The 23,701-nt window shown below is 48.5% G+C and overlaps 10 protein-coding genes across 10 annotated transcripts; 8 read left to right on the forward strand and 2 right to left on the reverse strand.

Moving 5' to 3' along the window:
* Window positions 1–137: 137 nt before the first annotated feature.
* Window positions 138–1,076, forward strand: DEU56DRAFT_793278 (uncharacterized protein). Its single transcript, XM_041352750.1, has 2 exons — window positions 138–431; window positions 488–1,076. The coding sequence occupies exons 1-2, from the start codon at window positions 309–311 to the stop codon at window positions 905–907; spliced, it is 543 nt and encodes a 180-aa protein (XP_041210377.1). The 5' UTR covers window positions 138–308; the 3' UTR covers window positions 908–1,076.
* A 424-nt stretch (window positions 1,077–1,500) lies between these two features.
* Window positions 1,501–3,063, forward strand: DEU56DRAFT_793280 (uncharacterized protein). The gene is made up of 4 exons (XM_041352751.1): window positions 1,501–1,653; window positions 1,703–1,724; window positions 1,775–2,565; window positions 2,622–3,063. The coding sequence occupies exons 1-4, from the start codon at window positions 1,525–1,527 to the stop codon at window positions 2,769–2,771; spliced, it is 1,092 nt and encodes a 363-aa protein (XP_041210378.1). The 5' UTR covers window positions 1,501–1,524; the 3' UTR covers window positions 2,772–3,063.
* A 1,709-nt stretch (window positions 3,064–4,772) lies between these two features.
* On the forward strand, window positions 4,773–8,422 carry DEU56DRAFT_793290 (uncharacterized protein). The gene is made up of 10 exons (XM_041352752.1): window positions 4,773–5,001; window positions 5,049–5,167; window positions 5,217–5,441; window positions 5,498–5,642; window positions 5,690–5,808; window positions 5,863–6,176; window positions 6,227–6,277; window positions 6,332–6,527; window positions 6,580–6,735; window positions 6,792–8,422. The coding sequence occupies exons 1-10, from the start codon at window positions 4,940–4,942 to the stop codon at window positions 8,078–8,080; spliced, it is 2,676 nt and encodes an 891-aa protein (XP_041210379.1). The 5' UTR covers window positions 4,773–4,939; the 3' UTR covers window positions 8,081–8,422.
* Window positions 8,423–9,661: 1,239 nt separating this feature from the next.
* On the forward strand, window positions 9,662–10,837 carry DEU56DRAFT_256373 (uncharacterized protein). The gene is made up of 5 exons (XM_041345320.1): window positions 9,662–9,928; window positions 9,976–10,097; window positions 10,150–10,287; window positions 10,344–10,488; window positions 10,544–10,837. The coding sequence occupies exons 1-5, from the start codon at window positions 9,795–9,797 to the stop codon at window positions 10,662–10,664; spliced, it is 660 nt and encodes a 219-aa protein (XP_041210380.1). The 5' UTR covers window positions 9,662–9,794; the 3' UTR covers window positions 10,665–10,837.
* Window positions 10,838–11,059: 222 nt separating this feature from the next.
* Window positions 11,060–13,736, forward strand: DEU56DRAFT_256352 (uncharacterized protein). The gene is made up of 6 exons (XM_041345319.1): window positions 11,060–11,277; window positions 11,329–11,675; window positions 11,737–11,787; window positions 11,837–12,032; window positions 12,085–12,240; window positions 12,289–13,736. The coding sequence occupies exons 1-6, from the start codon at window positions 11,151–11,153 to the stop codon at window positions 13,515–13,517; spliced, it is 2,106 nt and encodes a 701-aa protein (XP_041210381.1). The 5' UTR covers window positions 11,060–11,150; the 3' UTR covers window positions 13,518–13,736.
* A 143-nt stretch (window positions 13,737–13,879) lies between these two features.
* DEU56DRAFT_884648 (uncharacterized protein) lies at window positions 13,880–14,421 on the forward strand. Its single transcript, XM_041356168.1, has 3 exons — window positions 13,880–13,965; window positions 14,050–14,156; window positions 14,210–14,421. Exons 1-3 carry the CDS (start codon window positions 13,943–13,945, stop codon window positions 14,254–14,256), a joined length of 177 nt encoding a protein of 58 aa, XP_041210382.1. The 5' UTR covers window positions 13,880–13,942; the 3' UTR covers window positions 14,257–14,421.
* DEU56DRAFT_793302 (Metallo-dependent phosphatase-like protein) lies at window positions 14,365–15,363 on the reverse strand (the record flags this gene model as incomplete). The annotated part of the gene is given in 5 exon segments (XM_041352753.1): window positions 14,365–14,483; window positions 14,496–14,747; window positions 14,802–14,876; window positions 14,941–15,098; window positions 15,165–15,363. Coding segments are annotated over 4 exon segments (658 nt in total), but the record flags the coding sequence as incomplete, so codon positions are not given.
* A 200-nt stretch (window positions 15,364–15,563) lies between these two features.
* DEU56DRAFT_793315 (WD40-repeat-containing domain protein) lies at window positions 15,564–18,518 on the reverse strand. Its single transcript, XM_041352754.1, has 10 exons — window positions 18,462–18,518; window positions 18,104–18,263; window positions 17,593–18,036; window positions 17,142–17,505; window positions 16,955–17,056; window positions 16,790–16,901; window positions 16,237–16,737; window positions 16,039–16,171; window positions 15,911–15,982; window positions 15,564–15,855 (listed from the first exon to the last, which is right to left on the reverse strand). Exons 1-10 carry the CDS (start codon window positions 18,480–18,482, stop codon window positions 15,836–15,838), a joined length of 1,929 nt encoding a protein of 642 aa, XP_041210384.1. The 5' UTR covers window positions 18,483–18,518; the 3' UTR covers window positions 15,564–15,835.
* Window positions 18,519–19,276: 758 nt separating this feature from the next.
* On the forward strand, window positions 19,277–21,455 carry DEU56DRAFT_256463 (WD40-repeat-containing domain protein). The gene is made up of 9 exons (XM_041345322.1): window positions 19,277–19,506; window positions 19,556–19,874; window positions 19,935–20,036; window positions 20,094–20,199; window positions 20,255–20,779; window positions 20,837–20,975; window positions 21,032–21,103; window positions 21,159–21,307; window positions 21,363–21,455. Exons 2-8 carry the CDS (start codon window positions 19,741–19,743, stop codon window positions 21,176–21,178), a joined length of 1,098 nt encoding a protein of 365 aa, XP_041210385.1. The 5' UTR covers window positions 19,277–19,506; window positions 19,556–19,740; the 3' UTR covers window positions 21,179–21,307; window positions 21,363–21,455.
* On the forward strand, window positions 21,429–23,558 carry DEU56DRAFT_256458 (acid protease). The gene is made up of 7 exons (XM_041345321.1): window positions 21,429–21,844; window positions 21,895–22,073; window positions 22,124–22,153; window positions 22,208–22,374; window positions 22,423–22,888; window positions 22,947–23,093; window positions 23,152–23,558. The coding sequence occupies exons 1-7, from the start codon at window positions 21,678–21,680 to the stop codon at window positions 23,241–23,243; spliced, it is 1,248 nt and encodes a 415-aa protein (XP_041210386.1). The 5' UTR covers window positions 21,429–21,677; the 3' UTR covers window positions 23,244–23,558.
* The last annotated feature ends 143 nt before the right edge of the window (window positions 23,559–23,701 follow it).

Here is a 23,701-nt window from a genome sequence, read left to right on the forward strand (position 1 = left end):
CAGTTGATAGCGCAAAGGTTACTAGTGATAGGAGCAAATAAAATCACTCAGAGTAAGGCTTACGCGTACGACAATGTCACGTGTGCATAAAGGAGTTCTTTTAAAATTCAGATATTGGTTCCCAAATACATGCAAATAAGGACTTTGTATTGTCAAATTCTTTTGTCTCCGTGACAATGCATCTTTCTGGTTATATAAAGATCAATGCCTCTCCCCGGGCACTCATCTGATCATACTGAAGGCAGGCCTTTGGAAACCCTGGTGGACAAACTTCAGCTATCTTCACTTTCCAATTTATTCCTTCTATAATGAACTCAGCTGCATCTGTTCGTCCTACACTTCCCCCACTCCATACCCTTGATCTTCCTCGAGGGAAGACTCAGGTTCCCCACATTGATGCACTTCATGATTCGTACGAATTCAAACCCCAGGTTAGTTTGCACTTGTGATATACAAGACTGTTTGCTAAGAGTAGATCAACTTCCAGATCCCAAGGCTGCACACCCCCAGTCAATACTATCCACATTCACGCCAGAGCCGTCACGCCTCTATTTCATCGTCAACGTCTTCTCGCACTCCTTCGCCTCTCTCACCCTCGCGTTCTCCTACTTCCCGACGTCAATCCACTAAATTTCGTCTTGTACCTACCACTTTTGAGCATGCCAACGCAGTCGTCGTCGTTCCTGCACCCGATGCTCCACACGTGCACCCCCTCTCTGGCGTCACAAATCTCAAACAACCTCCGCAGCCCCTTCTTCTGGTCGGGCCTGCCTTGCAACAGCTGTGTCGCCCGCAGCGACAAATAACCAAAGGTGCACGTTTGCACCCCTATCGCATCGTGCGCAGTCCAGCGGATCGCAGGTTTTCTATTGCATCCACCACAACAAAATCATCATCTTTACAATAACAGCCCTGATTAGTATGATGTATTGCTAGTGCCATCATCAGTGTATTATCAGCATTCTTTCTATAGGAATTATCGATAATGAAGTGTACGAAGAAGTATTGTGTTTTAGGCTACAAAGAAGCTAATGAATCCAATTCGTTTGTAGGAGATGTGCTACTCATGTAGTGTCTGATTCACCCTGATCATCGTGAAGGAGATGGGTACCATGCATACGAGAACAAGGGTTTGAATGTACACTCACCCAGATTTCTGATCCTGATGATATTCTTTCCCCCTTTGAGCTTGGAGCCAGGTTTAGTGGAACAAAGGAGTCACATTTGTTGTGTTATCTGGGCATCCAACCGACTCAGCGACAACACCTTCCAATTCTAAATATCATATTACACAAGTCTGACTTGCTCTTGTTTCTTCCTCCATTGACAGAAGCTTCAAGCACGCCAAAACCAGAGAAACCGACTGCTACCGCCGGTTGTGATGGATAACGCTCTTTGTAGTATTATATTGTCTTCAGCTGTCTCATTATGTAGTTCTTTTATGGAACCCTAGTGTTGGGTTTAGTCATGACTCCAAATGATCATTCAACCAAGCATGATACTCATCGCTCAGACGCACCATCCATGCCCCCCAAAACGCCGGAAGACCCAGAACAAAACCCATATGATCTGCTCGAGGTCTCACAGGAGGCTACTGAAGCCGAGATTAGGACGGCCTACCGAACCCGTTCTCTAAAAGTCCACCCAGACAGAGTACGTCTATTCATTCCAGGGCCGAGACTTATTGACATTGTCGTTGCAGAACAGGAATGACCCTAATGCAGGTGCGTACCTAGCTGCGTTGAAAATGAATGTCGCTAATGCACACATATAGCCCAGAAATTTCATGCATTGACAACTGCCTCCACCCTCCTACTCGATCCGCTCCGCCGTCTCGCGCTCGATGCGCAACTCCGTTTGCAAGCTGCCAAGAAGCAGCGCTTCGCATCTTACGACAATAAGCGCAAGACTATGGTTTCTGAGCTGGAGGAACGCGAGAAAGAGTTCAAGAAAGCGCGGATGGCCAAGGACCAAGAGAAAACTGCGAGGGAGAGCGAAAACGTGAGGATTCGCGAGGAGGGGCGGAGAATGCGGGAGCAGAGGGAGAAGGAGCTCGAGCTGCAGGAATTGGAACGTCGATGCGCGAGGTCGAAGGACGAGCCAAATGGAACTGTTGAAGAAGACACCCTCGCTCCACCGCCGCCTGGTGACTTGGACACAACAATCCGTGTTAAATACGTTCTGTCGTCACATCCTGCCCTTTCTACAGCATTTGCACTCGCAACGCACCTTAGACGGTATGGCGAGATTGATGAAGGGGCAGTGGTGATGTCACAGAAAGTCAAGAAGCCGAAAAAGTCCAAGGGACTGGTAGGCGGCGATATAATAGTGACCGCGCTGGTGCCATTCAATCAGCTGGGCGCTGCATTTGCTGTGGTATCGAGTGCCGAATCGCTGAAAGATCGGGGCATGGACGTGGCATGGGCAGGCGGATCTGAGCCTCCGATACTAGGCTGGCTTCGCGATCGCGGAGAACTCGGGGGACCCGCACCCAACCGGGCTGAGCCGCTCCCAACGAAGGCTGCTCCGGAAGGGACGACGTTCAGTTCGTTTCCCTCCAGTTTCGTAAGTCTGGTTCACGCATTCTATCTCTTCATTAACTCATTTTTCTGTTCTGCAAGCCTGTTTTTGATAATGTGGCACCACCGTCACCTCCTGCTGCAAAGGCGGGAATGGACTACGAGTCGTTGACGCTACTCCGCATGCGTGAAGCTGAACGTACGCGCTTAGAGAAGGAGATACTGGAAGCAGAAGCTGCTGAGGGCAGTTAACCTTGCTTTGCAATCGCTTGGCATACTATGTCTTCTGGCATCGAACTCTGGTCGCGATCTCAATGTCTGGTGTGAGCATTAGAGCACCGCGTGCCCTTGGTGCACCTTGACGGTTCTGGTGGGCAGTGGTGCAGGACTTTGGATGGGAAGGTTAGAGGCATGTACATATTCCATTTTAACATCCATCAGATTAATTTATTGCATTTCTCAAGAAGTTGTTCCGGGAGACCTTTTGAAGCGTGTATGTATTATGATGGCGTTCATGTATCCTTAGTCTGACTGCTACATCCAGACGAAGTGTTTGCACCAAGTTTGAAGCAGGTCTGCAACATGGTTCTTTCGGACGCTTGTCCTTGCCAGACGTGAATACAACCCGATCCTACAGGTCGATGAGGAAAAGCCTCTGCAATACGGTTTTTACGCGACGGCCTGAGTCTGACATGCGTTTGCGTTGAGGATTAACAGACACCGCTATTCAAAAATCGATCGATCGGCTCATCGACTTGCATTTTCGTCCACGTCGTGATCATTCGTACTCTTTCTAGTTCAACAAACCTCGGGTCGACCTTGTGGGTCGATATTATGCACTCAGGTTAGTAGAGTCTCGACTATCGGAACCTTTCCGGGGCTGATGCGGCATAGTCTAAGAGTGGCGCACTAAGAATTTCTCAGCGCTACGCACTCCGGCAGTATATCGGTTTCATGCAGTTCATTGGATAATACGTCTCGAACAAACAAGATGTGAGTGCGTGTACCTGTACTAGTGATAACGGGCCGGGATACCCAACTCTGCCCAAGCTCTGCAGCATGAATTCGCTTCCTCCGGCTCCATCGGGCAAGCGCCTTCATGCGTAGCTAGAACTCAGGGAGCCGGATTCGAGCAGGCCTGCACGTGCAAGGAAGCGACATAGTTCGAAGAACTAATGTTGCCCAGTCTGGGATTGCAAGATTTGATGTCCATAGCTGATGGCCTGCTAGCTAGACCACTCAGTACAAACCAAAGTTAGACCACAACATTGCGTTTGACTGTGGTCCACGGTGGCACTTCTACCCTGCTAATAATGATATGCTAATCTGACAATAGCTTCATTGTACATGCCACGGGGCGTTCAAGAAGCATCTATTATATATTTTAATCCCCAAATCCGGGTCAATCTTGCCATTGAAGATCTTCGTCTTCCTGGCCTCCTGGCCAGGGTGGCAGCATGAGGCTCCAGGGACCAGCAAGCCTCACTAATACCGTGGATTTCATCATCGGATGCAGGAGCCGTGCAGTAATTTCTGGGCGCGGCACCACCGCTCAACTGATGTCGCAGCAACCCTCTGATCAGAAGGCAATTAAAGCCTTCAATGTACTGTCTGATCAGTCCTTGGCCGCATCATGCAATCAAGGTAATGGTACACCGAGTGTCTTTTTGACGCCAAGTACGTACACGGCGCTTCGAGCTTCCAGTCACTCAATATAAACCGCCTTTTTTTGAATGGGCGCTGTGATCCGGTACAAAGAACCGAAAAGCACAAGCGCGTGCTTACCGCATGGGATTACCATGGAGGTCGCATGCAGCACCGTGCCCTTCAATTTGATCTCGCAGCTCTCGCATCGATCCACTCGCTCCCCACGATCTGTATTATAAGTGGGCAGAACGATTGGCAGACCGAAAGATTAATTGGTTTGTTACATTGCTAAGAGCCTCTGTCGCGGGTAGGCATCACACAAAACCAAGTCTCTACCCCGTTTCTCCACACGAGATGAGGCTAACATCTTCAAGTCAACAACAAATCAGGTGAGATTTCCTCAACGCGGACAAGTTGCGATATCTGAGGATTTCATTGGTGTAGCTCCCATCTCCATCATGCAGAGACAGATTCAAGTTCCAACTTCTGTATTCAGACTGCGTTCAACATAACCGCCCTTCAACAAGTCAATATCACTATGTGCGATTTCCCTTTCATCCGGAAACGACAGACTTACATGCAATAATAGGACCAATCAGTTGGCACCAGAGATATATAGGGTGCAGGTTTTCGGCATGTTTTGATAACCTCATGTGATTACCTGGTTCTGAGTAATTCCAGATATTGATCTTCATCACCTGCCCAAGATTGGGTGGTTGAATGTGGATCATCAATTCTATGTCGAAATATCCACTGATGAGGTCAATGCCGGGATGACCAGTTGTACGGGTCCGGAGAAACCCAGCTCTATGCCATGGAGCAGTAAACATGTCTTGTACGTCAGCAACTACTGTTTTATTCAAAAGCTGATTTAAAAACCAGCAATGTTCGCGACTCTACCACTATCACATTGAAAGTTTTTGTTCATCGCCAACTTCATAATGACCAATACATTGGTATGGTCCAAGGGTGTGTCGAGGAATTTTTGACGTACCCTGGCAGTGAGTAAATGCATCTTTGCGCGTAGTATTTACTAACAGTTCAAAACAGCTATTCTTGAACAACTGCAGTGTATGAACCCCCAAGGCAAGAAAGAACTTCTCAAGGCAAGCTTGGAGTTCAAGATTGCCCCCATTGTGCGCACTGGGAGACCTGCTCGTGAATCCCAGCGTACCGAAACTGGTCACAGAGAAGGTATCTGGAAGAGGCCCACAACGAGTCATGGCCATGGGGATGCTATCAGAAATCCATTCCCCCCGGCAGTGCAAATCTTCGGTACGTAAGATCGTTTTAAATGACGGTTGCTCTTGATCATTTGCGACATCAATCAGACGTAGACCTGCACCATCTTCCACGAATTCATTTGTTTTCGATTTACGACAGCTTCTATGTCCATGCTTCCGTAGATGGCCATGACCACATGTCCACCACTGCTGAGAAACCGCATTCCTTGCCATGGACGACTGAGCTTAAACTGTGAGTTACTTTGTACCCGTTAATTCATGGCATTGACTCCTAGTAAGTAATGTACAGGCGTCATCTATAGTTTCCCTCAAAGTCTTCGCAAAACGTCGCCTCCATGGAGACCAGTACATCGGTATGGTAGAAGAAGGTGTCGAGACCCTTCTCGCTCATTCCAGAAGTGAGTTTCTGGTTACCATCGGATTGGCTTGCTCGTCGTTGAATACAACTTCAGCTAAAATCTACCAGCTCGTGTCTTTTGACCCTCATGGTAACAAACGTCTTCTTTGTGCTAGCTTGGAATTCAAGATCGCGCCTCTTCATAATGCAATCGAGCATAGCACCACTCAGGGTGCTGAGGGTCAGCTCGCCCGGACAATCAGTCCCTTTGAAGACACATCACCCATGCTGAATACTGGGGCATACAGTTCAAATGAACTATTGAAGCAGTCTACAGAGCAGGTCGTCGGCGTCGTCGTCTCAGAAATCCTTACGCCACTCTTGGATAAGATCAACATTTTCGTTCAGATTGCTAGCAAGTTCGCTGAGGTATTGTCCTTTGACTTAGCCACTGTATATCTTTGACACTGCTCCCCTAGGCCCATCCTTACACGAAAATGGCGTTCATGGTTCTCACTGCAGTATACCAGGTAAGTGGGATGGGCCACATGTGAAGACTTAAGGAACTCATCTGTTTTGATCAGGTAGTGGATGCGCAATTTGCCCGAGACCGAAGTATTCATCGGCTCATTACCGTTATGCACGAGACCTACAGCCTTGTCTCTGGCGTAGAGGAACTGAAAAGGGTAGAATCACAGGAAAAGACTATCAACTCTCTCGCTCGCCAGACGATTGAGTGCTCGTACTTTATCCGAGACTACCTGCAGAACAGCAGCGGATGTAAGTCTCGCAGCTTCTTGTGAATTCTTTCCTTAAAAATTCTTGGATGTAGGGAAACAAAGCTTTTCGAACGCATTGTCCAACATCGATGATAAGATTCGAACATACGAAGCGACATTCAAAGAACTCAAAAATGCTATACAACAACAGGCCGCGATTCACACGGAACTCTACGTCTTTCGTGTCCATGATCTGTTGGTTGACCATGGTAAATTTCCCATTTTCCATCTCTCATTCTTTGGCACATGTTCAAATTACTACTAGCCACGAAAACAGACCTTGATGGCATGCACTATGCTTTTGGCGCTTCGATCGATTCACAGAAGATTGGGAACGCGCCCCCACGAACCGATATCGTGGAGTCGATAACTTCATGGGTTAATCAAGACAATGGACAGCAGATTTACCTGTTGCTAGGCCCTAAGGGGTCCGGGAAATCCACTATCGCACATACCATTGCACACCAATTCGACGCCATTTTGCGTCTCGGTTCGTCATACTGCTTTTCGCGTGCCGACCGGGACAAGCGAAATGCCACGAATTTGTTCAGCACGATTGCACGGGACCTTGCTGATCACGACCCTCAATATATGAAGGCTCTTTGGGGTGCCGTGAAAGACAAGCGTGCATCACGTCAAACAATCAACCCACTAATTCAATTCGATCGCTTCATCCTTACTCCTGCGAGGCAAATGACATGCATCGGCCCTGTGCTGGTGGTCATCGATGGGTTGGAATACAGTGGTAGCGAGTTAGCTCGTAAAGACCTCCTGACTGCGCTCGCAGAGAAAGCAGCGGACCTCCCCCGTAATTTCAAGTTCCTACTCACTTGCCGACCAGAAGACGACATTTGCACCGCTTTCGAAGGAAAATCGCACGTTATAATGGAGCATTTGAAACATCACACCGACTCACTCTTTCAAGAGTCAGGTCCGCCACCGACTTCAGGAGAAAACAAGACAAGCAGACCTAAGTTTCGCCCTCCTACACCTCCTCTGTCTATCCCTGAGTATACGGGATACAATCTGTCACCTGGGACTGGCTCGTCCATTGTCATGAGTAACTCCACTCCAATATCGGATAACTCGGGTTCAGGTTCAGCAGTCTCCACTGTGTTTGATACCTGGGGAGACCGCTGTGATTCTACAGAATCCCCTCCTTCGAGTGCCAGCTCCATTGACGAGGAGCCACAACCTTCGAAGAAGAAGCTCGTTGTACAATTCACACGCAGGAGTCAAGAGTTTATTACTGAAGAGCACATCTCCGAAACTGGTGGCCGTACCATCAGAAAAACCAGTTTGGAGACGCTCGAGAGCTGGATCGTCGAGCAGCATGATCGTCCCCAAAGCGGTCTGTTACTCAAAGAACTAGGAATTGTCGCAGCAGAACCGGCGAATGATTTACCGCCAATGAGTGGATTATCGGGTCGTTTGGGGAAACGACCACTGCATCCTCGCCAGAAACAGGTCCGGGCAAAGACTCTTATCCGTCACTCCACGAATGTGGATGGTGCGGAAATATTGGGTCGGGACGACGACCTCGAATGTCGATGATACCGGCGTGTTATCATCCACAGTACTAGTCGTATACGTACAGCTGGTATTGGGTTTTCGTACTTTTCGGGGGCGAACTTAGCCTAGCTGAAAGTACAATTTCTACGGCCCAAGCTGCTTTTTGACAAGAAATGGAAAGTTGTGTATCCACTTTGTACACTAATTATGTTGTAATTCTGCCTCACCTTGACTGTACCAGTGGTCGTTCAATCATTGCATGGAGGGCTCGCACAGCATCATCTGCGGTGAGAGTTCGCCGAGGTTAGTAGAGTGTGATGATATTTCTGTTCCTACTGCGCACGTTCCAGTCTCCCGCAGTCAGACTTGACAGAAGAAAGACTGTCGTTCATTTTCAAACACGTTTGGGACCGTAACAAGGACCAAACAGCAGAGTATTTATTTTATTTTATTACATAAATAAAATGAATTCAATATTCGATCTACATTTGGTATTGTACGACCACGACCCTGAACTGTTAACACCAACTTCGGCGTCCTCTGATCAAATCACTACGCTACTCAGAAAATCTGTAAGACGCCAGCATCACGAACCATGTCAGCTAGTGTGAAGTAAAAGACACTTCTCGATTCGAAAAATAGGAGAAAGCCCCTACTGCACTAGGCGTCACGAGTACGATCGACCAAGTTATTTACTGATGCCATTCAGCGATCCAGACATGCAACCAAGTTTCCCCAACATCAGATCGAGGGCAAAGCATGTTAAGTATACTTGGCATCAATGTGCGTCGTGCGGCGTAACTGATGAGGTTTTTTTATAGCAATCATTGCAGCTCTCAATTTACCAATGTTCTGTGACACATGCTATCAAGAAGGAATGATCGTCTTTCCTCCATATCGGTCTTCCTAGGGTACTACAAGGCATCTAGCTTGAAGACTACACGCTTAGAGTGCTACGATCCCTAGGTGGATGCCCGTGGAAGAACTGCACTCGGCATATTTTGACAAAACTGAACTTTCTCTCAATGTTGCGGTTCTATTCTTTTCCCAAGAGTCTCAACCGTATCAGTCCCTCACATGTACTACAGCTCACTACTGATTCACCCTGATTTGCAAATTCAGGGTACAAAGCGCTATAAAGCTCAGTTTAACGCCTTCGGGCCAGTCCGATGACTACTACCTCATGTTTTCACTAACTGAAAATAGCTGCCATCCCTGAGATTCGGGCCTCCTAATCTACACCAAGCGTTTACCAGCCCCTGATCCAGGTGTCTTTTGTGATGCGGCTTCCAGTAGATTCTATGGGCCACACGGCATGTGTGACGAAGCGATTAAAGCTGCGTTCAGTAGCATACTGTTTCCTCGAGGCTCCTCGTTCTGTTTTTCTAATTCCCTGTTCCTCTGAACACATATCACGAACACCCTCCTGAAACGAGTCCTTGTGGTACGGGAATTGTTTATCCTTCTCCCATGGACAATTACAGGTGCGTTCACTGTAGTCTTTCCCCCCCTCAATCGTACCCATTTTCACGAAGAAAACCTTCTGATGTGGATTCAACTGCTTCAACATTCCGTTCTTCTCAACTCGGGTCTGATTGCCAGAGTGACTATAACAGGTGATATCTGCTATCTACCCGTCATCGGCGTCTGACACCATGATAGTCAACTTGCATCCGAATATTACAGTGTTGAAATTTCCAGTACGAGCTCTTGTCTAACTATTGCTCGACACTCAGATATTTTCACAGACATCGAAATGACCCAATTGCCGAAAGTTGGATGGATCTCGCATGATGACCACTTTTGGCTTCAGATCGTCGCAGACGACAAGATGGAAGAAACAAGCGTCGAGGGTCGCGGCTCTCTACGTTGGCAGCACAAGTTCACATTGTATGTATGTTCATATGTTCCAAACGTCTCACAAACCTTGTTTTTAGCAATGTGCGGAAGTCATCCACACTCTCCTTTCGGCTGTATGCTCGGCGCTATGTTCATGAAAATAAGTTCATAGGCAAGGTGGAGAAACGCATCGAAATGCTGGTGACACACCCTGACGATAGTATGGCTCTTTCTCCTTCCTTAATGAGTTTATAGCTGAGCATATCAAGCAGTAGTATTCAAGGGCTGGTATAACCCTGAGCACACTGACGGTCTTGAACACACATCCCTGATATGTAGGATCGCGAAAAGGAAACTCTCTCATGAAGAGGCAGCCGTGGAAGCGGCAAAGACTGAGCTATGTATCTCTAGTCCGTAAAATGACAGACTTCCTCTCTTGAGCACTCAACTCATATTTGCCTCTTAGATATCATTGTTCGCCACCTTCCAAGGATCGGGCTCACATCTCTGGATAATCGTTTCTTTGTGCAGATCGAGGTAGATGACAAGATAACTAGTGTCACAAAGGTACAAAGAGGACATTCACTACAATGGAATCATGAGTATCGTTGGTGAGCGCAGCCCTTTGGTTAAACTGGTCTATACTGAATAGCTTTTGTGGCCAAGTGACTACCGAAAGGATTCTCGAGTCCAACTGAAGGTCTTCGCGCATCGCCATGTTCACAGTGATCAGTTTGTAGGCGTAATCAGCGATAAGGTAGAGTCTTTACTGCAGCGGGGTTGTTAGTTGTGTTACTTTGTTGGTCGACGGTCATTCATCTGCATATCCCAGTCGTCAGGCAACAACTTTCGAACTTCGTTCCGATCGGAAACGAGCACCAACTTCCTGCGAGCATGGAATTTCAAATTGCATCACATTGCTCTCAGCCTGAGGACGGTAAACCTAACGCCCTGGATGGCGAGGGGCTCACACACGCAGTGGCGCCGACTCTTATTGTTGTGGAGGTTTCAGGTAAGTCCCTTATGTTTTGTCCCTTATGTTTTAATAAACTTTCTTGTGATCTTCATTAATTTTTCAGATATTTGCTTGACTAGTCTGCCGAAAATCGGAATGGTTGCATTCGATGATCAATTTTTTGTCCAGCTGGTGGTTGAGGATATAATGGAGACTCAGGCGACCAGCTCAAAAACTCAGCAGGATGGCTCGATATTCTGGGATCAGAAACACGTGTTGTAAGTCAGCCTTAACATCCACCCACCATCATCATTGACCATGATTAGCAATGTTCCGGAGACAGCCTTGCTGTCACTCCAAGTCTGTGCTCGACGCCACATCCACAGTGACGAGTACATTGGAATGGTAGGCGGTACAATTGGTGCATTTCTGCAGGACTCTGGATGTAGGGCATCAAATTTTCGTGTTGTTCGTTGTCATTCACCTCCATGTACAGGCCATGATGGGCAACTAGTTGTTTTCGACAAGCAGAGCAAAAGAAATCCTGAGACAAGGCTATCATTTCGGATGACACGAAGTTCGTCCTGCTATGGAAATGAATCCTGCAGAGGTTCTGTGCATTCCCCGTCGACCCAGTCTAGGGATTGTAGCCCACAGCAGCATGTTGACGACGCTGTTCGTGCTGTAGTGGTTTCTCCCACACCGAAGGGTGGTATGCAAGGGAACATCGAGTCACTCTCCGTGCAAGCTGCACAAGTTTTTGTTCGTGACACATCAGATACATTCCAGCTACTCTTGTCACGAATCTCTATTTTTGTTAAGATAGCTCGCGCTTTTGCAGAGGTATGGCCAGAACTTCACTTGAAGCATCTCGGAGCTGATCCATTTCTTTTCCATATGATAGGCTCACCCATACACCAAGATGGCACTCATGGTTTTGACCGCAGGTCACGAGGTTTGTATTCCCACCTTGAATTTTCGTTGCGGGCTCATCGAATGTGTAGGTTATACAACGGCAGCTCGCTCGTGATGATAGGATTCAACAATTGACGCTCGTCATGTGCGAGAGCTATGGCCTAGTATCGGACGCCCCGGATTTGCACAATTTTCATAGTCAAGCAGAGACCATAAACTTGCTCGCTCGTCAAACTATAGAGTGCGCGTACTTCATTCGTGACTATGCTATTCATAAAAGTGGATGTAAGTTATCGAGATTAAGTATGATGCAGTTGCCGAATTAACAGTTTTACAGTAAAGCACGCGTTCGCCAATGTGTTCTCGAACATCGATACGACCATCCAGGATTATGAAACTGCCTTTAGAAAGATCCGGATTGCTTTGGAGCAACAAGCTGTTATCAACACTCAATTGGTAGTTTTTCGCATCCATGACGTCTTGAAAGATCTCGGTAAGTGGTTCCCCGTTGTTGGGGGGCAGCATTACTGATCAAGATCAGCTGCCAAGGAAGATCTAAAGGCACTGCCTTACACGACTGGCGTTGCGTACCATGCACAGGGGAGTCGTGTTATGCCACCGGAGGAAAATCACGTCAATGAGGTTTCAGACTGGGTAAATGATAAGAACAGTCCAGCAATCTATCTGTTGATCGGGCCTCACCGATCCGAGAATAGCGCAGTTGCCTATGCTGTAGCCGACCAATTCGACAAGATATCTCGTCTAGGATCATCATACTGTTTTGGCAGAACGTGTAAAAAAAGGGCCGCCAATCTTTTTAGCACGATCGCTCGTGACCTTGCAGATCACAACCCAGAGTTTATGACTTGTCTCGGGGACAAGGTGAAACGGCGATCAATCGGCTCTTCCCCACATATTCCTACACAGTTCGAGTTCATCCTCGCACCGGCGCAACAGTTGGAAAGCTTTGGTCCTGTGCTTGTCGTAATTGACGCCCTCGATGCGTGTGTAGATTCGCTTGCGGAGGTGGTCTCTGTCCTAAAGGAGAAGGCGCAATATCTCCCACCTAACTTCAAATTCCTCATTACTTGCCTGCCGGAGACTGACGTAGCCATCGCCCTTCGTGACCAACACCATGTCCTATCCAAAGAGCTTGACGTGGTCGTCACCGGGCAATCTCGCGACAATGAATTTATCGCAGGCAGAACCAAACCTCGTCCACTCACCCCTCCAATTAAAACTACGTTGTCACAGCCCGATTACTTCTCCTCCAATGGATCTGCCGTGAGCGTTGCGTCGTCAAGCAGCGTAAGCTCATTTGCGCCTTCGATTTTCGATGAAGGACTTCCCTTTAACCCTGATGCATCGTCGCCGGCGTCCAGTATCACCTCATGCACGGATGCAGGGCCACCAAAGCGGTTCGTCAGCACAATCAAACACACCAAGACCAAAGAAAATAGTATTTTCTTTGATCAATCCGGTGTGCCTCAGACCGTCACGCACACCATCATGAAGCAAACGGTTAAGCAGCATGTCACTTCGACTCCGCGTCGTGTCCCGTCATATGCCCCTATGCTTGATGAGCCGAATGCTCCCTTGTTCACTCCAGATCTTACTACTCTAGCCGGAGACACCTTCATGGCCGTCCCTGCTCAACGTGATAGCCCTCGCCCACTAAGGCACAAACGTACGCCAAATCGACAAGAGACTATCATCCGAAACGAGATGCAAACCACTGGGCCTCAGCCCATCACTCTTCTTTCATTATGAAAGTGTTCTACTCATACTTGTTCGCGTCTTACAAGGGGGCTTCGAGATTGGTTTTGGGGGTGTTCCCAATATATCAAGTATGACGGGTAACGTTGACTAACCACTCTCTGCGAGAGAGAAAGAGAGCCCATGCCTTGTTCGGTTGTGTATTTCTGTGCCGTGTGTACTTCAAGTAACGATATCTTTAGTGTATCTTACGCCGCTCCATCCATGCTGTACACCTTTATTCGTACTATATCTGCAATGTGCATACTTGTCGAGCATGCCCCGTCGTTATACAATTCATCTTGGGAGGCCAAAACTTTAATTCATTACTTTGATTCCTGCGACCCCCAAAGAAGGGGTCACATTGCTTCGGAAACGAGTTTTGTTCTTTGCCAGACGAGTTTGAACGACGCGAGGAGGGTGTGGTAAACAGAGAAGACATGGCAGGAAAAGCCAAAGCACGGTATGTGTCTTCTCGTTCTAGTAACTCTTCCGGACTTGACGATTTTGTGCCAATATCATTTTCCTTTCGCCAACGTCCTGCCAGAACAATCATCGTCCGCTTGATTTCTACTGCCCAAACAGGTTTCTTCTACACCACAATGCGCCCAAGACAGGGTCCGAAGCTCGCTGCCGTCAAATATGATCCCAAAGGTTGGTGTTAGTGTCCAGGTGGTTGTGCAAGATTCTGAGCTGGTTCATTTCAGTTAAAGCTCGCGTGCTCTTCGTAGAGAGCAAGAAGACGAAGAAGTAGTGAGATAGTTGCCCTATATTTTCTGTTGCTTTGGCGGTACTCAAAGATTCATGGCAACCCATGTTGAATCTGACTGGTACTCGACACCGCACTCCACACTCGTAACAATATGCTATCTGCCGCACTCTAATAGATGTTCAATATAGGTGGTGCCATAAGAACCAGAATTCTATCCCAAAAATTACTGTTCATACGGAACTTCACATAGGTAAGGGAGGCACATCTGAACTACATATGGCACAAACAATATTCTACACGTCCCTGCTCACCAAAACGTTTGCCCTGTCTGCGGAATGCTCGGTATATTCTGTGGCAGTACCCCACTTTGGGGAATTGATGTCGCTGACTGTGACTGGGCTGGCTTGGGCGCCTCAACTTCTTTCCGATACTCAATTTTCTCGACACGGACTTCGCCTTCCACAAGCTGATACACATACGTGACAACAACAGCGCCCTGGATGTCCATGAGTGCAAAAGATGGTGTTATTTCACTAAGGGTATTGATTCAGTCAGGCAATGCAGGCAAAATGATGCGAGGGGCGTACCCGTTGTATGAACCTGTCCATGCACCAGTAGCGGACCCAGGGTTCACGAAGAAAACGACCATCGTATTCAATTGCCTGGAAACTTGTTTGAATCACGTCAGAATATCAACTATCATGTAGAGCTGCGGAGTCAACACACGTATGCGTATGCCCTGAAACGAGCACATCTACATCCATTTGCCGTGCCAATGCACTGAGTGCATCGAGATCGCCATTGGGCACGCACTGGTGCCCATGAATCACTCCGATTCGTATTGGGGTATGCACTATGGTCGCAGATGGCGGAAAGCTGGCGCTCTAGGTCGTCCGCAGGTCAATAATCGCTCTACTGCATAGTATAAATGGAAGATAATCAGTATGTACCTCATCATAGTCCCCTCGGACAACATATACATCCCCTGCTATGGTGCGCAGGTACTCATAGGTCTCGCGGTCACAAACATTCCCTGTGCAAAGGATCTGTTGAATTTTTCCTGGAACAAGCAGTTTCCGGAATTTGGCTGGGAGATCGTGTGCGCGGTGTGGGATGTGCAGGTCACCGATTATTAGAACAAGCACCATGTTGCATACAGCGCAGTTTCATATGCAACGAAGTTCAGCTTCAGGACAGCCGTAGGAAAACGTTATATAAGCTGGACGTCATAGGCTCGTGACGATGAGCTGCATGCGAAGATGCGATACGAAATCTAATAGGGTGCGACTAATCTGCGTAGAATGATTTCTAGCGTCGCACAGGAGCGAATCTAGCAAGTTCCAACAGCATACTGGAGCAGATATTGAATTATTAGACAACAGCATATAAGGCTAACAACAAGTACATTACACAAAAGTAACAAGGCGCGAATACCAATAAGCCATTCACAGCAGAAGCACAGAAACCCGCAGAAAGGATGCTGGGAGAGCAGCGGAAACAGCAAGGAGGGGCAAAGGGCCCACATGCTACACGAATAAAGCAAAGAAATCAAGTACATATAAATGCGAATGTGCATCGTTGCGCTGCAGGAATAGAAGTGGACTCCGCACCGGTGTATGAATTAGATGTTGGTGTAGCTCCCTGCCAAGTGACGGTAGTCAGCACCGATAAAAGGGAAGAGAAGGAAGGGGCCCACAAATCCGCGCCTGCCAATCACCACTGCCCGTAGCCAAGATGCTGCCTGCGGGGCTCAAATCGATAGAGATAACTACAGCACATTTCATCAAAAGGGTTCTCGGTCCGGAATCATAAGAACATTCGTACCAGAGTTCTTGTGGCCTTGGAGCATGCACTGCGTTGTCGCAGTGTGCGAGTCCCAAAACTGGACACCGCGGTCCTTGGACCCTGACACAACCCACTGCCCATCATGCGACACAGCAACAGAGAGCACGTAATCCTGCGCGGACATGGAATGAGTTAAATAATCGGATGCCATATACTGGGCCCGCGGCCGGGACTTACCGTGTGGCCCAAGAAGTTCATTGTGCACTGGCTGCCCTTATCGTCTTTCTTCCCATTGGCGGCTACTTCCTTGCGCTTGGCGAGAAGACCACTGACGTCCCAGTACTTGAGAGTCTTATCTAAGCTACCGCTCACAAGTCCCTTGCCGTCGGGCGTGAACGCAACGCTGTAGACACTGTCCCTATGACCCCGCAGGCGCTCGATGAGCGAGCCCGTTCCTACATCCCAGATGCGCACAACAGTGTCAAGACTACCAGCCGCGACAAGTTGGCCGTTTGGTGAGATAGCGACGGAGGTCACGCCCGCGTCGTTGTTGACAGGGTCTGCGTCATTGATCGTGAGCACTTTAGAGGACCCATCGACCATGTCCCAGATACGGGCAGTCTTGTCGCCCGATCCCGAGACGATAAGTCTGCCATCTAAGGAGAAGTCAAGGGAGTAAATCTCTTGCTGGTGTCCATCGAAAACGTTGCGGATGCGTTTCTTGGCAATATCCCATATCTGCAAGGCCTGATCAGTACATGATCCTGGTGAAACATCAGGCTTGGCGTACTCTGATTTGCTTATCTTCAGCGCCCGTTGCAAGAAACTTCCCATCGGGGCTGAAACAAACACTCCTGATGTACAGATCACCTGCCTTTCCAGCCGATTCGTCTGTAAGGACGCTGTAGGTCCAAGGGTAATCAAATGAACTACTGAAATCAAGATCGTCACTTACCACGTCTTTACGCCCGTCTTTGTGTCGTAGATCTGGGCCGTGCGGTTACAGCCGGTGGCGAGGTACTTGCCGTCTGCAGAAAACCGCACACAACACACAACACTGATGGATGGCACGTGCAGATGTAAATAAACAGAAAGATATTATCAGGAGGCCATGTTCGATCAAAGCCGATCATACCACGCACCTCTCGTGCATGAGCGTGTGCACCAGTGACACGTCTAACACGCGCTTGACTTTGCCATTGAATACCGCGAACCAGTCACTGCCTTCCTTTTTCAGTTCGGGAGGAACATTGTGTGGGTCGAGGTCGTCCGGAAACTGCCCCACACCACTTTGGCTGTTGTTGATAGGCACGAGGGCGCTTGAGCTGGCTGTTGGTGGTTCTGCTGGGCCGGCAGGTGGCGGATTTCCGGGCCCGGGTGGATATGGTGCATGGGCGGCAGGTGGTGGTGGAAGACCTGGGCCTTGGAAAGTAGTCAACGCTGGAGGTGCTCCAGGTGCAGGGGGAAGCTTTGCGTTCGGGGGTTGAAGAGAAGGACTATAATGATCTGTCGCAGATAAAGGGGGGGAAAAAGAGGTGGCATAGTGTCCATGAGGAGGCGGCGAACGTGCGGAGCTTGAAGTGAATGGTTTACCTGGACGAGTATCACCCTTCATACGCTCCGTCTTGATACGCTTTGAATCTCGAGCCTCCGCTGGTGGACGTTCGCGTTCGCGGTCGCGCTCCTCTCGTTGTCGCTCACGTATTTCGCGTTCGCGTTCACGATCGGCACGTTCGCGGTCTTTTTCCCGCTCGCGTTCCCGATCGCGATCTCGATTGTAGTAAGGATCGTTGTACCCAGGGCCTGGAGGCACACCAGGGACTGCAGGCGGAGGGGCGGGTGGACCAGAGGGTCCAACTGAAGCAGGACCGACGGGCGGATGGGGAGCTCCTGCTGGTACACCCTGGCGAAGTGCATGGAGCTCTGTTCTGAGGCGACTCAACTCCTCTTCGTATGTTTGTCGAATCTTGCCATGTTGAGATTCCAGCTCATACAATGACTGGCGAACGATGTTCAGCTCGTTTATTTGTGAAGTGACTAAATGGACAAAATGGTGCGCTCCTATGTAAAATCGACGTGTGATTGAGGATTCAAAGGTGCGCACCTTTGGATTCATACTCGTCTCGTTGATTGCGAAGGATACCGAGGTCAGAGGAGATAACATCGAATTCTTGACGGATGGTATCGACAGCCTCATTAAGCCTGACATGACTGTGCTGGTTTGGCCCTTGCGCAGGCGGAACCGTAGGTTGCAAGCTCCTATGCTATTGAGACAAGGAGGGGTTAACATGGGTGCACACCTAGAAAGAGCTCATAGCAACAGAGATAGAGAATTTTGTTCTCAAGTTAGCGCGCAGACATAGACCGTCATAGCCCAGTTAGAGAGCTCAGATTTTAAATTGGGCACGAAATGTGGCAGGACCTGTATTAAGGAAGAAGAAAAATAAGATGGAAGTACTCACGTTGTATATTGTGGAGGACATGGAGGGAGGTTGGGAACCACGGAGTGGGTGTTGATCATCGCCTTTATAACTGGCGTTGGACCCTGATACTCTGATTCTTTTCTCACACTTGACAGTACCGGCGGCATGTCCTATTTGAGTTAAAAGGCACAGTCACGTGCTCGGTAAACATACATTGATAAGTTCAAACTCAGCGGCACTAATCCTCCTCCGAGTCATTTCAGGCGGTTGCGATGCCGGACTTTGCCAGAATACCGTTAACCGCTCACAGTCTCCGTGCTCGCAGGATGGACTGCTCCCATCAGGCAGCACAATCTCCGGCTGCTCAGCAAGTGAGGCGATGAGCAGCATACTGGGGCATCATCATTCTAATTACATTGTCACTGGTTTCCATTTCTAATCTGGAGGACGATGGGCCATCGAGCTTTAACAAGCAATCTCGACTTCGCACGTACAAGCTTGTTTTAGCACCACGGTCGCAATTTACTCGGCCACCGCAGGGTCACCGTTTGTTCTACAGGTGTGAGACTTATCTGGTATCCTTTGTGTTCGGTACTCGGTCTATCATGGCCAAGTACTGATTTCGAGAAGACTAATTTTATTCGTGGGAATGAGCCATATACATGGATGATGCGGCTCACTTTTCTGCATGGACATAGCTGGCAGATCCGAGGCTATTTGAGGCTTTGTGACTCTTCGATATGCTCCGGATGAGTTTCGCACAGCCCGTGCCGCGGTCTGGATTGAGTGGTGTTCCGTATTGATCCTCGAGGACCGCTACTTACTGATATGATTGTGATAACATGCTGTCGTAGCAAGTCTAGTCTTGTTACCAGTTCTCTGGGCTCGGTCCCTATATATCATTAATGTTGTTGTCTTCCAGCTATGTACATACATAGCACTGCCAGTGGTAGCGGCCTGCAACTCTTCCTAATTATTTCAGCTCTATATGTTATGAACTGAATGGATCAGAATTCAAGATGGCCTGCCTATTATCATATAATTCGTTGACCATCTCACAGAGTGTGTCACAAGCCAGGTCTAGGTTCGTAAAGCTTCTTCTAGTCAATGGTCTAGCTGAGAACAAATTTCAGGGTTCTGACCTTAATTCACAACTCTCAGGACTACTAGAAGTACTCCAGAGTCCAGTGACCTGTAACTTTCACTCCCAAACGTATCCCATTTCCTATAAACAATCCCTTGAGCAGACCCCTTGTATTTGTCTCAAGCTATCTCCCACACTCACGACACCCGAAGCGCCTAAACATTTACACGTCGCATGGCTGAAGAATTAGACTTGATGGCAGTACCTGCGGACTTTGTCAAGGAAGGAGGTGATTGGCTTGCCATATTTAATCCCCGCGTACCACGCCAGATGGACGTGCAGCTTGCAGCGCGGTACGTTCATGACGGGTGCGTTTGTTTGGAAGACTTATGCTTTCACTCCAGTCTGATACTCATTTGATGAGTTAGCGTGGTGTGTAGTGTCAAGTTTTCCTTGGACGGGACATTGCTTGCAGTAGGCACGGAGGGTGCTGTTGTACTGTACAACTTGAGTCTTGGGGAAAAGTTGACGTGAGTACTGATTCTGTCCTCTCACTGTGAACAACACCGAGCGAACTGGTAGCGCAGCTTCGCACTAGAGAAGAATGCGGGAAAACCAAACCATGCACGAACTGTTTGCATCAGTCCCGATGGAAATTTCCTTGTCGCCGGTTCCGAAGACAAACTGATAAGAGTGCGGTCCCGAGACTGAACAAGTCGTCTATTTGAGCACTCATGGTTCCATGCAGGTCTGGAGTATTACAAACCGCATGTTAGTGCATGCGTTGGAAGGGCACCTCGGCGAGGTATATGCGCTCGCGTTTACACCCGACAACAACACATTGCTCTCAGCATCCGGAGATTGCACGATCCGCGTTTGGGACGCAACTCAATTTGCTGAGACCCTCGATGCTAGCTCAATTATCCTTGATGAAACGATGGAGGCCGCCTGTCGTGTACTTCGCCCAGCCAGCCCTGGCGTCAAGCTTTCATCCAAGCTCGCACTGACATCTATCGCTGTCGACTCGACTGGCAAGTTTGTTGCTGGGGGGTCACTGGATGGGAAGATTCGAATCTGGAAGGTTGACGGCACCGGTGATGACAGCGCGGAGCCGGTGGAAACATTGTGTGGGCATGAGGACGCAGTGTATGGTGTGCAGTTTGTAGAGGGCGGATTGGTAAGCGCAAGCGTGGATCGAACGATGAAACGCTGGGACATAAGTGAGGTGGGTGTTGGTCGCGGAGAGTGTCGAAAAACTCTGCAAGGGCATAAAGTACGTGCCATTCACAAGACTTCGATCTGTGTACTGCAACTGACAAACATTCACCAGGACTGCGTCCTCGCCACCTCCGTACTTCAAGTTGGAAGAGACCAACGCGTCGTGTCCTCGTCTCGGGATGGGACGGTGCGAATGTGGGACTTGAAGACGGGGATGGTGCAGTTCGTGATTCAGGGTCATAAAAACGCTGGTACGCAGCCGATCCACCAAGCCTCTGCATACTAATCTTTAACTTTCCTTTCTCAGTGACGACTGTCGATCTTAGTAAGGACGGACAGCTGTTAGCATCTGGTAGCGGCGACCGTGAAGTGCGGCTATGTAAGCGTAATCGCCATAGCGTTCGATGGACCTCTGACATCGCGCCGATTGACAGGGAGCTACTCGATCCTTTGAGAATGTTTCGGCAAGAACCCAAATGGTTTTGGCCTCTAACAAACGGATCGATTGTATGGGAGCTGCACCCACAGCGCGGTGTAGTGGACTCTGATAATTTATGCGCATGACCTATCACTTGCAGAGCTGGTACGTTTATGAGTACAAATATAGGAGGCTCTTTGATATCATCGTTTTGGCGAAGATTGCCAGATGGGTCTCATACCTCTGCACTTAAGGTGCTGGGGATCTAGAAGTACAACTTAAACTAACTTTGGTAACATCAAACTATTTTTCGTCATTCGGCCTCGGTCATGAAGCTCTTAACCTGATTTGACAGCTTTTAGTCCTTCGAGGGCCGAATGAACTGATTGGCAAGCATCTTGCCGTCACCCACCACGTCATACGCGCTCTGCTTCGCTTCTGCTCACGCATCCGTGTATAAAAATGACACGAATTGTCGCGTCCCAGCACGCGCTTACAGAGATACTCATTTTACCCTTCTGGCACCACGCTGTTCATGATGAAGCTTGCACCTACTTTTACGTCTCTCCTTGCGCTAGTGTCGCTAGTCGCTGGTTCACTTACCCAGCAGCTGAACACGCGTACTATACGCTTACCACTCGAGCGCAGGGCCAATCAAGTCAACGCCGAGAGTCTACTAGCACACCTTGCACAAGTCTCTGCGTATGTGTACAGCTTGACTTATTGTTCGCAATATTGATTGATGGATTTAGGAAGTACCGTCGGGGATTTGCAGCGTATGAGGCCAATGAAGGACATGCCCACCCGTTGAGCAAGCCATCCAGTTCAAAAACACTGAAGCGAGATACTGGTGATGTTGGTTTGATGGCTCAGGGTGTCGAGCTGTGGTATGCCTCGATCGATGTTGGCACGCCGGCGAAGATTTTCACAGGTGCACACGTATTACCTTTCCTTTGAAGCGACGCTAAATAATATTCAAAGCCTCTATTGACACGGGCAGCGCGGATCTCTGTAAGTTATCTTCTTCAGTCCTGAACTTTTGCTTAACCTTCCTCACTTGATCAGTCCTTCCTTCCGTCAAATGTGGTGAAAGCTGCAATGGCCACAATAAATATGATCCATCCAGTTCCTCGACAGCTGTTGATCTTCACAAGTCATTCGTGCTCACTTATGGCGAAGGCGAAGTTGCGGGAGCACAATTTGTTGACAACGTGGTAATTGGAGGGTATGAGGTAATTCTTCTGGGTTCAGCCGTGCGTGTGTATTCTAACTATGACCAGGCCAAGGGACAGACCCTGGGGGCTGCAACAGTCTACTCTTCCGACTTCTCAAGTGAAAATTTTGCACCTGACGGGCTAGCTGGCTTTGCATTCGAGTCTATATCCGGATATGCAGCACCTCCGCTCTTTCAGACTCTCGTGGAAAGCGGACAATTGCAGGAAGCTGTGTTCGGTGTCAAACTTTCTGCTACCCCCGGTGCCAGCGAATTGTATCTTGGGGGGACCAACACGGCGCTGTATCAGCAAGACAATCTCTCGTATACACCTGTGATTGATGCGGGCTACTGGGAGGTAAAACTCGATCAAATTGTTCGAGCTGGAGTCCCGGTGGGGCAGCTGGAGGCAAAATCCATCATTGACACGGGAACAACTCTGATCGTGACTGATACGGAAACTGCTGCATCCTATTTTGCTGGCATTCCTGGTGTTGCGTCATATTATGAAGAATCTGAGGTGCTTTATTCAAGTCAGTACCAATCCAAAGTTCTCTGTATTACCCTGCAGACTAATGCTAATAAATACAGTTCCGTGCGATACAATTGCCAACTATGCACCGACCCTCACCTTCGGAGGACATCCGTTTACTGTATCCGGAAACACATTCAATCTCGGGCCTACCGAAGAAGGATCCAGTGACTGTCTAGCTGGTGTCGCGGGCGCGGAGGACATCGGTAAGACTTTGTGTACATGGATGACGTGCGGTACCCTGATCCTGGCTTGCTACCTTAGATTTTTGGATCGTGGGCGACGTATTCTTACAAAACGTGTACTCGATCTATGATGTGGGTAGATTGCAAGTTGGATTTGCAGAGCTTATATAGGGCTCGTGAGGGCATCTGATGAGAGTTTGATGGATCTGTGGATATTTGGGTGATTTCATGGGTATTATGTACGGACATTCGAGTAGGTACGGTTTGCCCAAGGCGTCGATCACGGTGCTTATCAAGTATTGACATTGGGTGAGCACTTCATCCATCCTTATATATATATGATGCATGATGATTTGTACCGGGGAGACTACCTACGCATCATGTATTCAGTTATTCGTCTCAGGCATCTCACAGTGGAGTATTTTGTGAATCATTCCCGAGCGGCGATACACTAGATAGTTAATCTCTAATAATCCTGTCTTAACTTCTAAATGTCACTTTCCGTTTGCTTTCCCCAGTGTCCACCGCCTTTTACATGATTATGTAAGTTTTGAAGTTCAGCAACTTCAGATATTCAAATTAGTACTTAAAATTCTCCATGGACTCCAGGACATAGGCTGTCGGTCGGC

The sequence above is a fragment of the Suillus clintonianus genome, assembly GCF_016758775.1.
Source record: "Suillus clintonianus strain FC179 chromosome Unknown DEU56scaffold_22, whole genome shotgun sequence".
NCBI classification, from domain to species: domain Eukaryota; kingdom Fungi; phylum Basidiomycota; class Agaricomycetes; order Boletales; family Suillaceae; genus Suillus; species Suillus clintonianus.

What these genes read in the sequence shown, in the direction of transcription:
- DEU56DRAFT_793278 (XM_041352750.1), top strand. Translation starts at nt 309, where the DNA reads ATGAACTCAGCTGCATCTGTTCGTCCTACACTTCCCCCACTCCATACC. An exon ending in CGTACGAATTCAAACCCCAG is followed by an intron (nt 432 to 487) that starts GTTAGTTTGCAC and finishes ATCAACTTCCAG; the next exon opens with ATCCCAAGGCTGCACACCCC.
- DEU56DRAFT_793280 (XM_041352751.1), top strand. Translation starts at nt 1,525, where the DNA reads ATGCCCCCCAAAACGCCGGAAGACCCAGAACAAAACCCATATGATCTG. An exon ending in TAAAAGTCCACCCAGACAGA is followed by an intron (nt 1,654 to 1,702) that starts GTACGTCTATTC and finishes TTGTCGTTGCAG; the next exon opens with AACAGGAATGACCCTAATGC. An exon ending in GTTCGTTTCCCTCCAGTTTC is followed by an intron (nt 2,566 to 2,621) that starts GTAAGTCTGGTT and finishes CTGTTCTGCAAG; the next exon opens with CCTGTTTTTGATAATGTGGC.
- DEU56DRAFT_793290 (XM_041352752.1), top strand. Translation starts at nt 4,940, where the DNA reads ATGACCAGTTGTACGGGTCCGGAGAAACCCAGCTCTATGCCATGGAGC. An exon ending in TGGAGCAGTAAACATGTCTT is followed by an intron (nt 5,002 to 5,048) that starts GTACGTCAGCAA and finishes TTTAAAAACCAG; the next exon opens with CAATGTTCGCGACTCTACCA. An exon ending in TTCTCACTGCAGTATACCAG is followed by an intron (nt 6,278 to 6,331) that starts GTAAGTGGGATG and finishes TGTTTTGATCAG; the next exon opens with GTAGTGGATGCGCAATTTGC.
- DEU56DRAFT_256373 (XM_041345320.1), top strand. Translation starts at nt 9,795, where the DNA reads ATGACCCAATTGCCGAAAGTTGGATGGATCTCGCATGATGACCACTTT. An exon ending in TGGCAGCACAAGTTCACATT is followed by an intron (nt 9,929 to 9,975) that starts GTATGTATGTTC and finishes CCTTGTTTTTAG; the next exon opens with CAATGTGCGGAAGTCATCCA. An exon ending in GGTGACACACCCTGACGATA is followed by an intron (nt 10,098 to 10,149) that starts GTATGGCTCTTT and finishes CATATCAAGCAG; the next exon opens with TAGTATTCAAGGGCTGGTAT.
- DEU56DRAFT_256352 (XM_041345319.1), top strand. Translation starts at nt 11,151, where the DNA reads ATGATTAGCAATGTTCCGGAGACAGCCTTGCTGTCACTCCAAGTCTGT. An exon ending in ATTTCTGCAGGACTCTGGAT is followed by an intron (nt 11,278 to 11,328) that starts GTAGGGCATCAA and finishes CTCCATGTACAG; the next exon opens with GCCATGATGGGCAACTAGTT. An exon ending in TAGCTCGCGCTTTTGCAGAG is followed by an intron (nt 11,676 to 11,736) that starts GTATGGCCAGAA and finishes TCCATATGATAG; the next exon opens with GCTCACCCATACACCAAGAT.
- DEU56DRAFT_884648 (XM_041356168.1), top strand. Translation starts at nt 13,943, where the DNA reads ATGGCAGGAAAAGCCAAAGCACG. An exon ending in GCAGGAAAAGCCAAAGCACG is followed by an intron (nt 13,966 to 14,049) that starts GTATGTGTCTTC and finishes ACGTCCTGCCAG; the next exon opens with AACAATCATCGTCCGCTTGA. An exon ending in CGTCAAATATGATCCCAAAG is followed by an intron (nt 14,157 to 14,209) that starts GTTGGTGTTAGT and finishes GGTTCATTTCAG; the next exon opens with TTAAAGCTCGCGTGCTCTTC.
- DEU56DRAFT_793315 (XM_041352754.1), bottom strand. Translation starts at nt 18,482, where the DNA reads ATGTCCTCCACAATATACAAC. An exon ending in GAAGGGTGATACTCGTCCAG is followed by an intron (nt 17,506 to 17,592) that starts GTAAACCATTCA and finishes TATCTGCGACAG; the next exon opens with ATCATTATAGTCCTTCTCTT. An exon ending in CCAAGGCCACAAGAACTCTG is followed by an intron (nt 15,983 to 16,038) that starts GTACGAATGTTC and finishes AATGTGCTGTAG; the next exon opens with TTATCTCTATCGATTTGAGC.
- DEU56DRAFT_256463 (XM_041345322.1), top strand. Translation starts at nt 19,741, where the DNA reads ATGGCTGAAGAATTAGACTTGATGGCAGTACCTGCGGACTTTGTCAAG. An exon ending in AGTCTTGGGGAAAAGTTGAC is followed by an intron (nt 20,037 to 20,093) that starts GTGAGTACTGAT and finishes CTGGTAGCGCAG; the next exon opens with CTTCGCACTAGAGAAGAATG. An exon ending in CCGAAGACAAACTGATAAGA is followed by an intron (nt 20,200 to 20,254) that starts GTGCGGTCCCGA and finishes GGTTCCATGCAG; the next exon opens with GTCTGGAGTATTACAAACCG.
- DEU56DRAFT_256458 (XM_041345321.1), top strand. Translation starts at nt 21,678, where the DNA reads ATGATGAAGCTTGCACCTACTTTTACGTCTCTCCTTGCGCTAGTGTCG. An exon ending in CACCTTGCACAAGTCTCTGC is followed by an intron (nt 21,845 to 21,894) that starts GTATGTGTACAG and finishes TGATGGATTTAG; the next exon opens with GAAGTACCGTCGGGGATTTG. An exon ending in CACGGGCAGCGCGGATCTCT is followed by an intron (nt 22,154 to 22,207) that starts GTAAGTTATCTT and finishes TCACTTGATCAG; the next exon opens with TCCTTCCTTCCGTCAAATGT.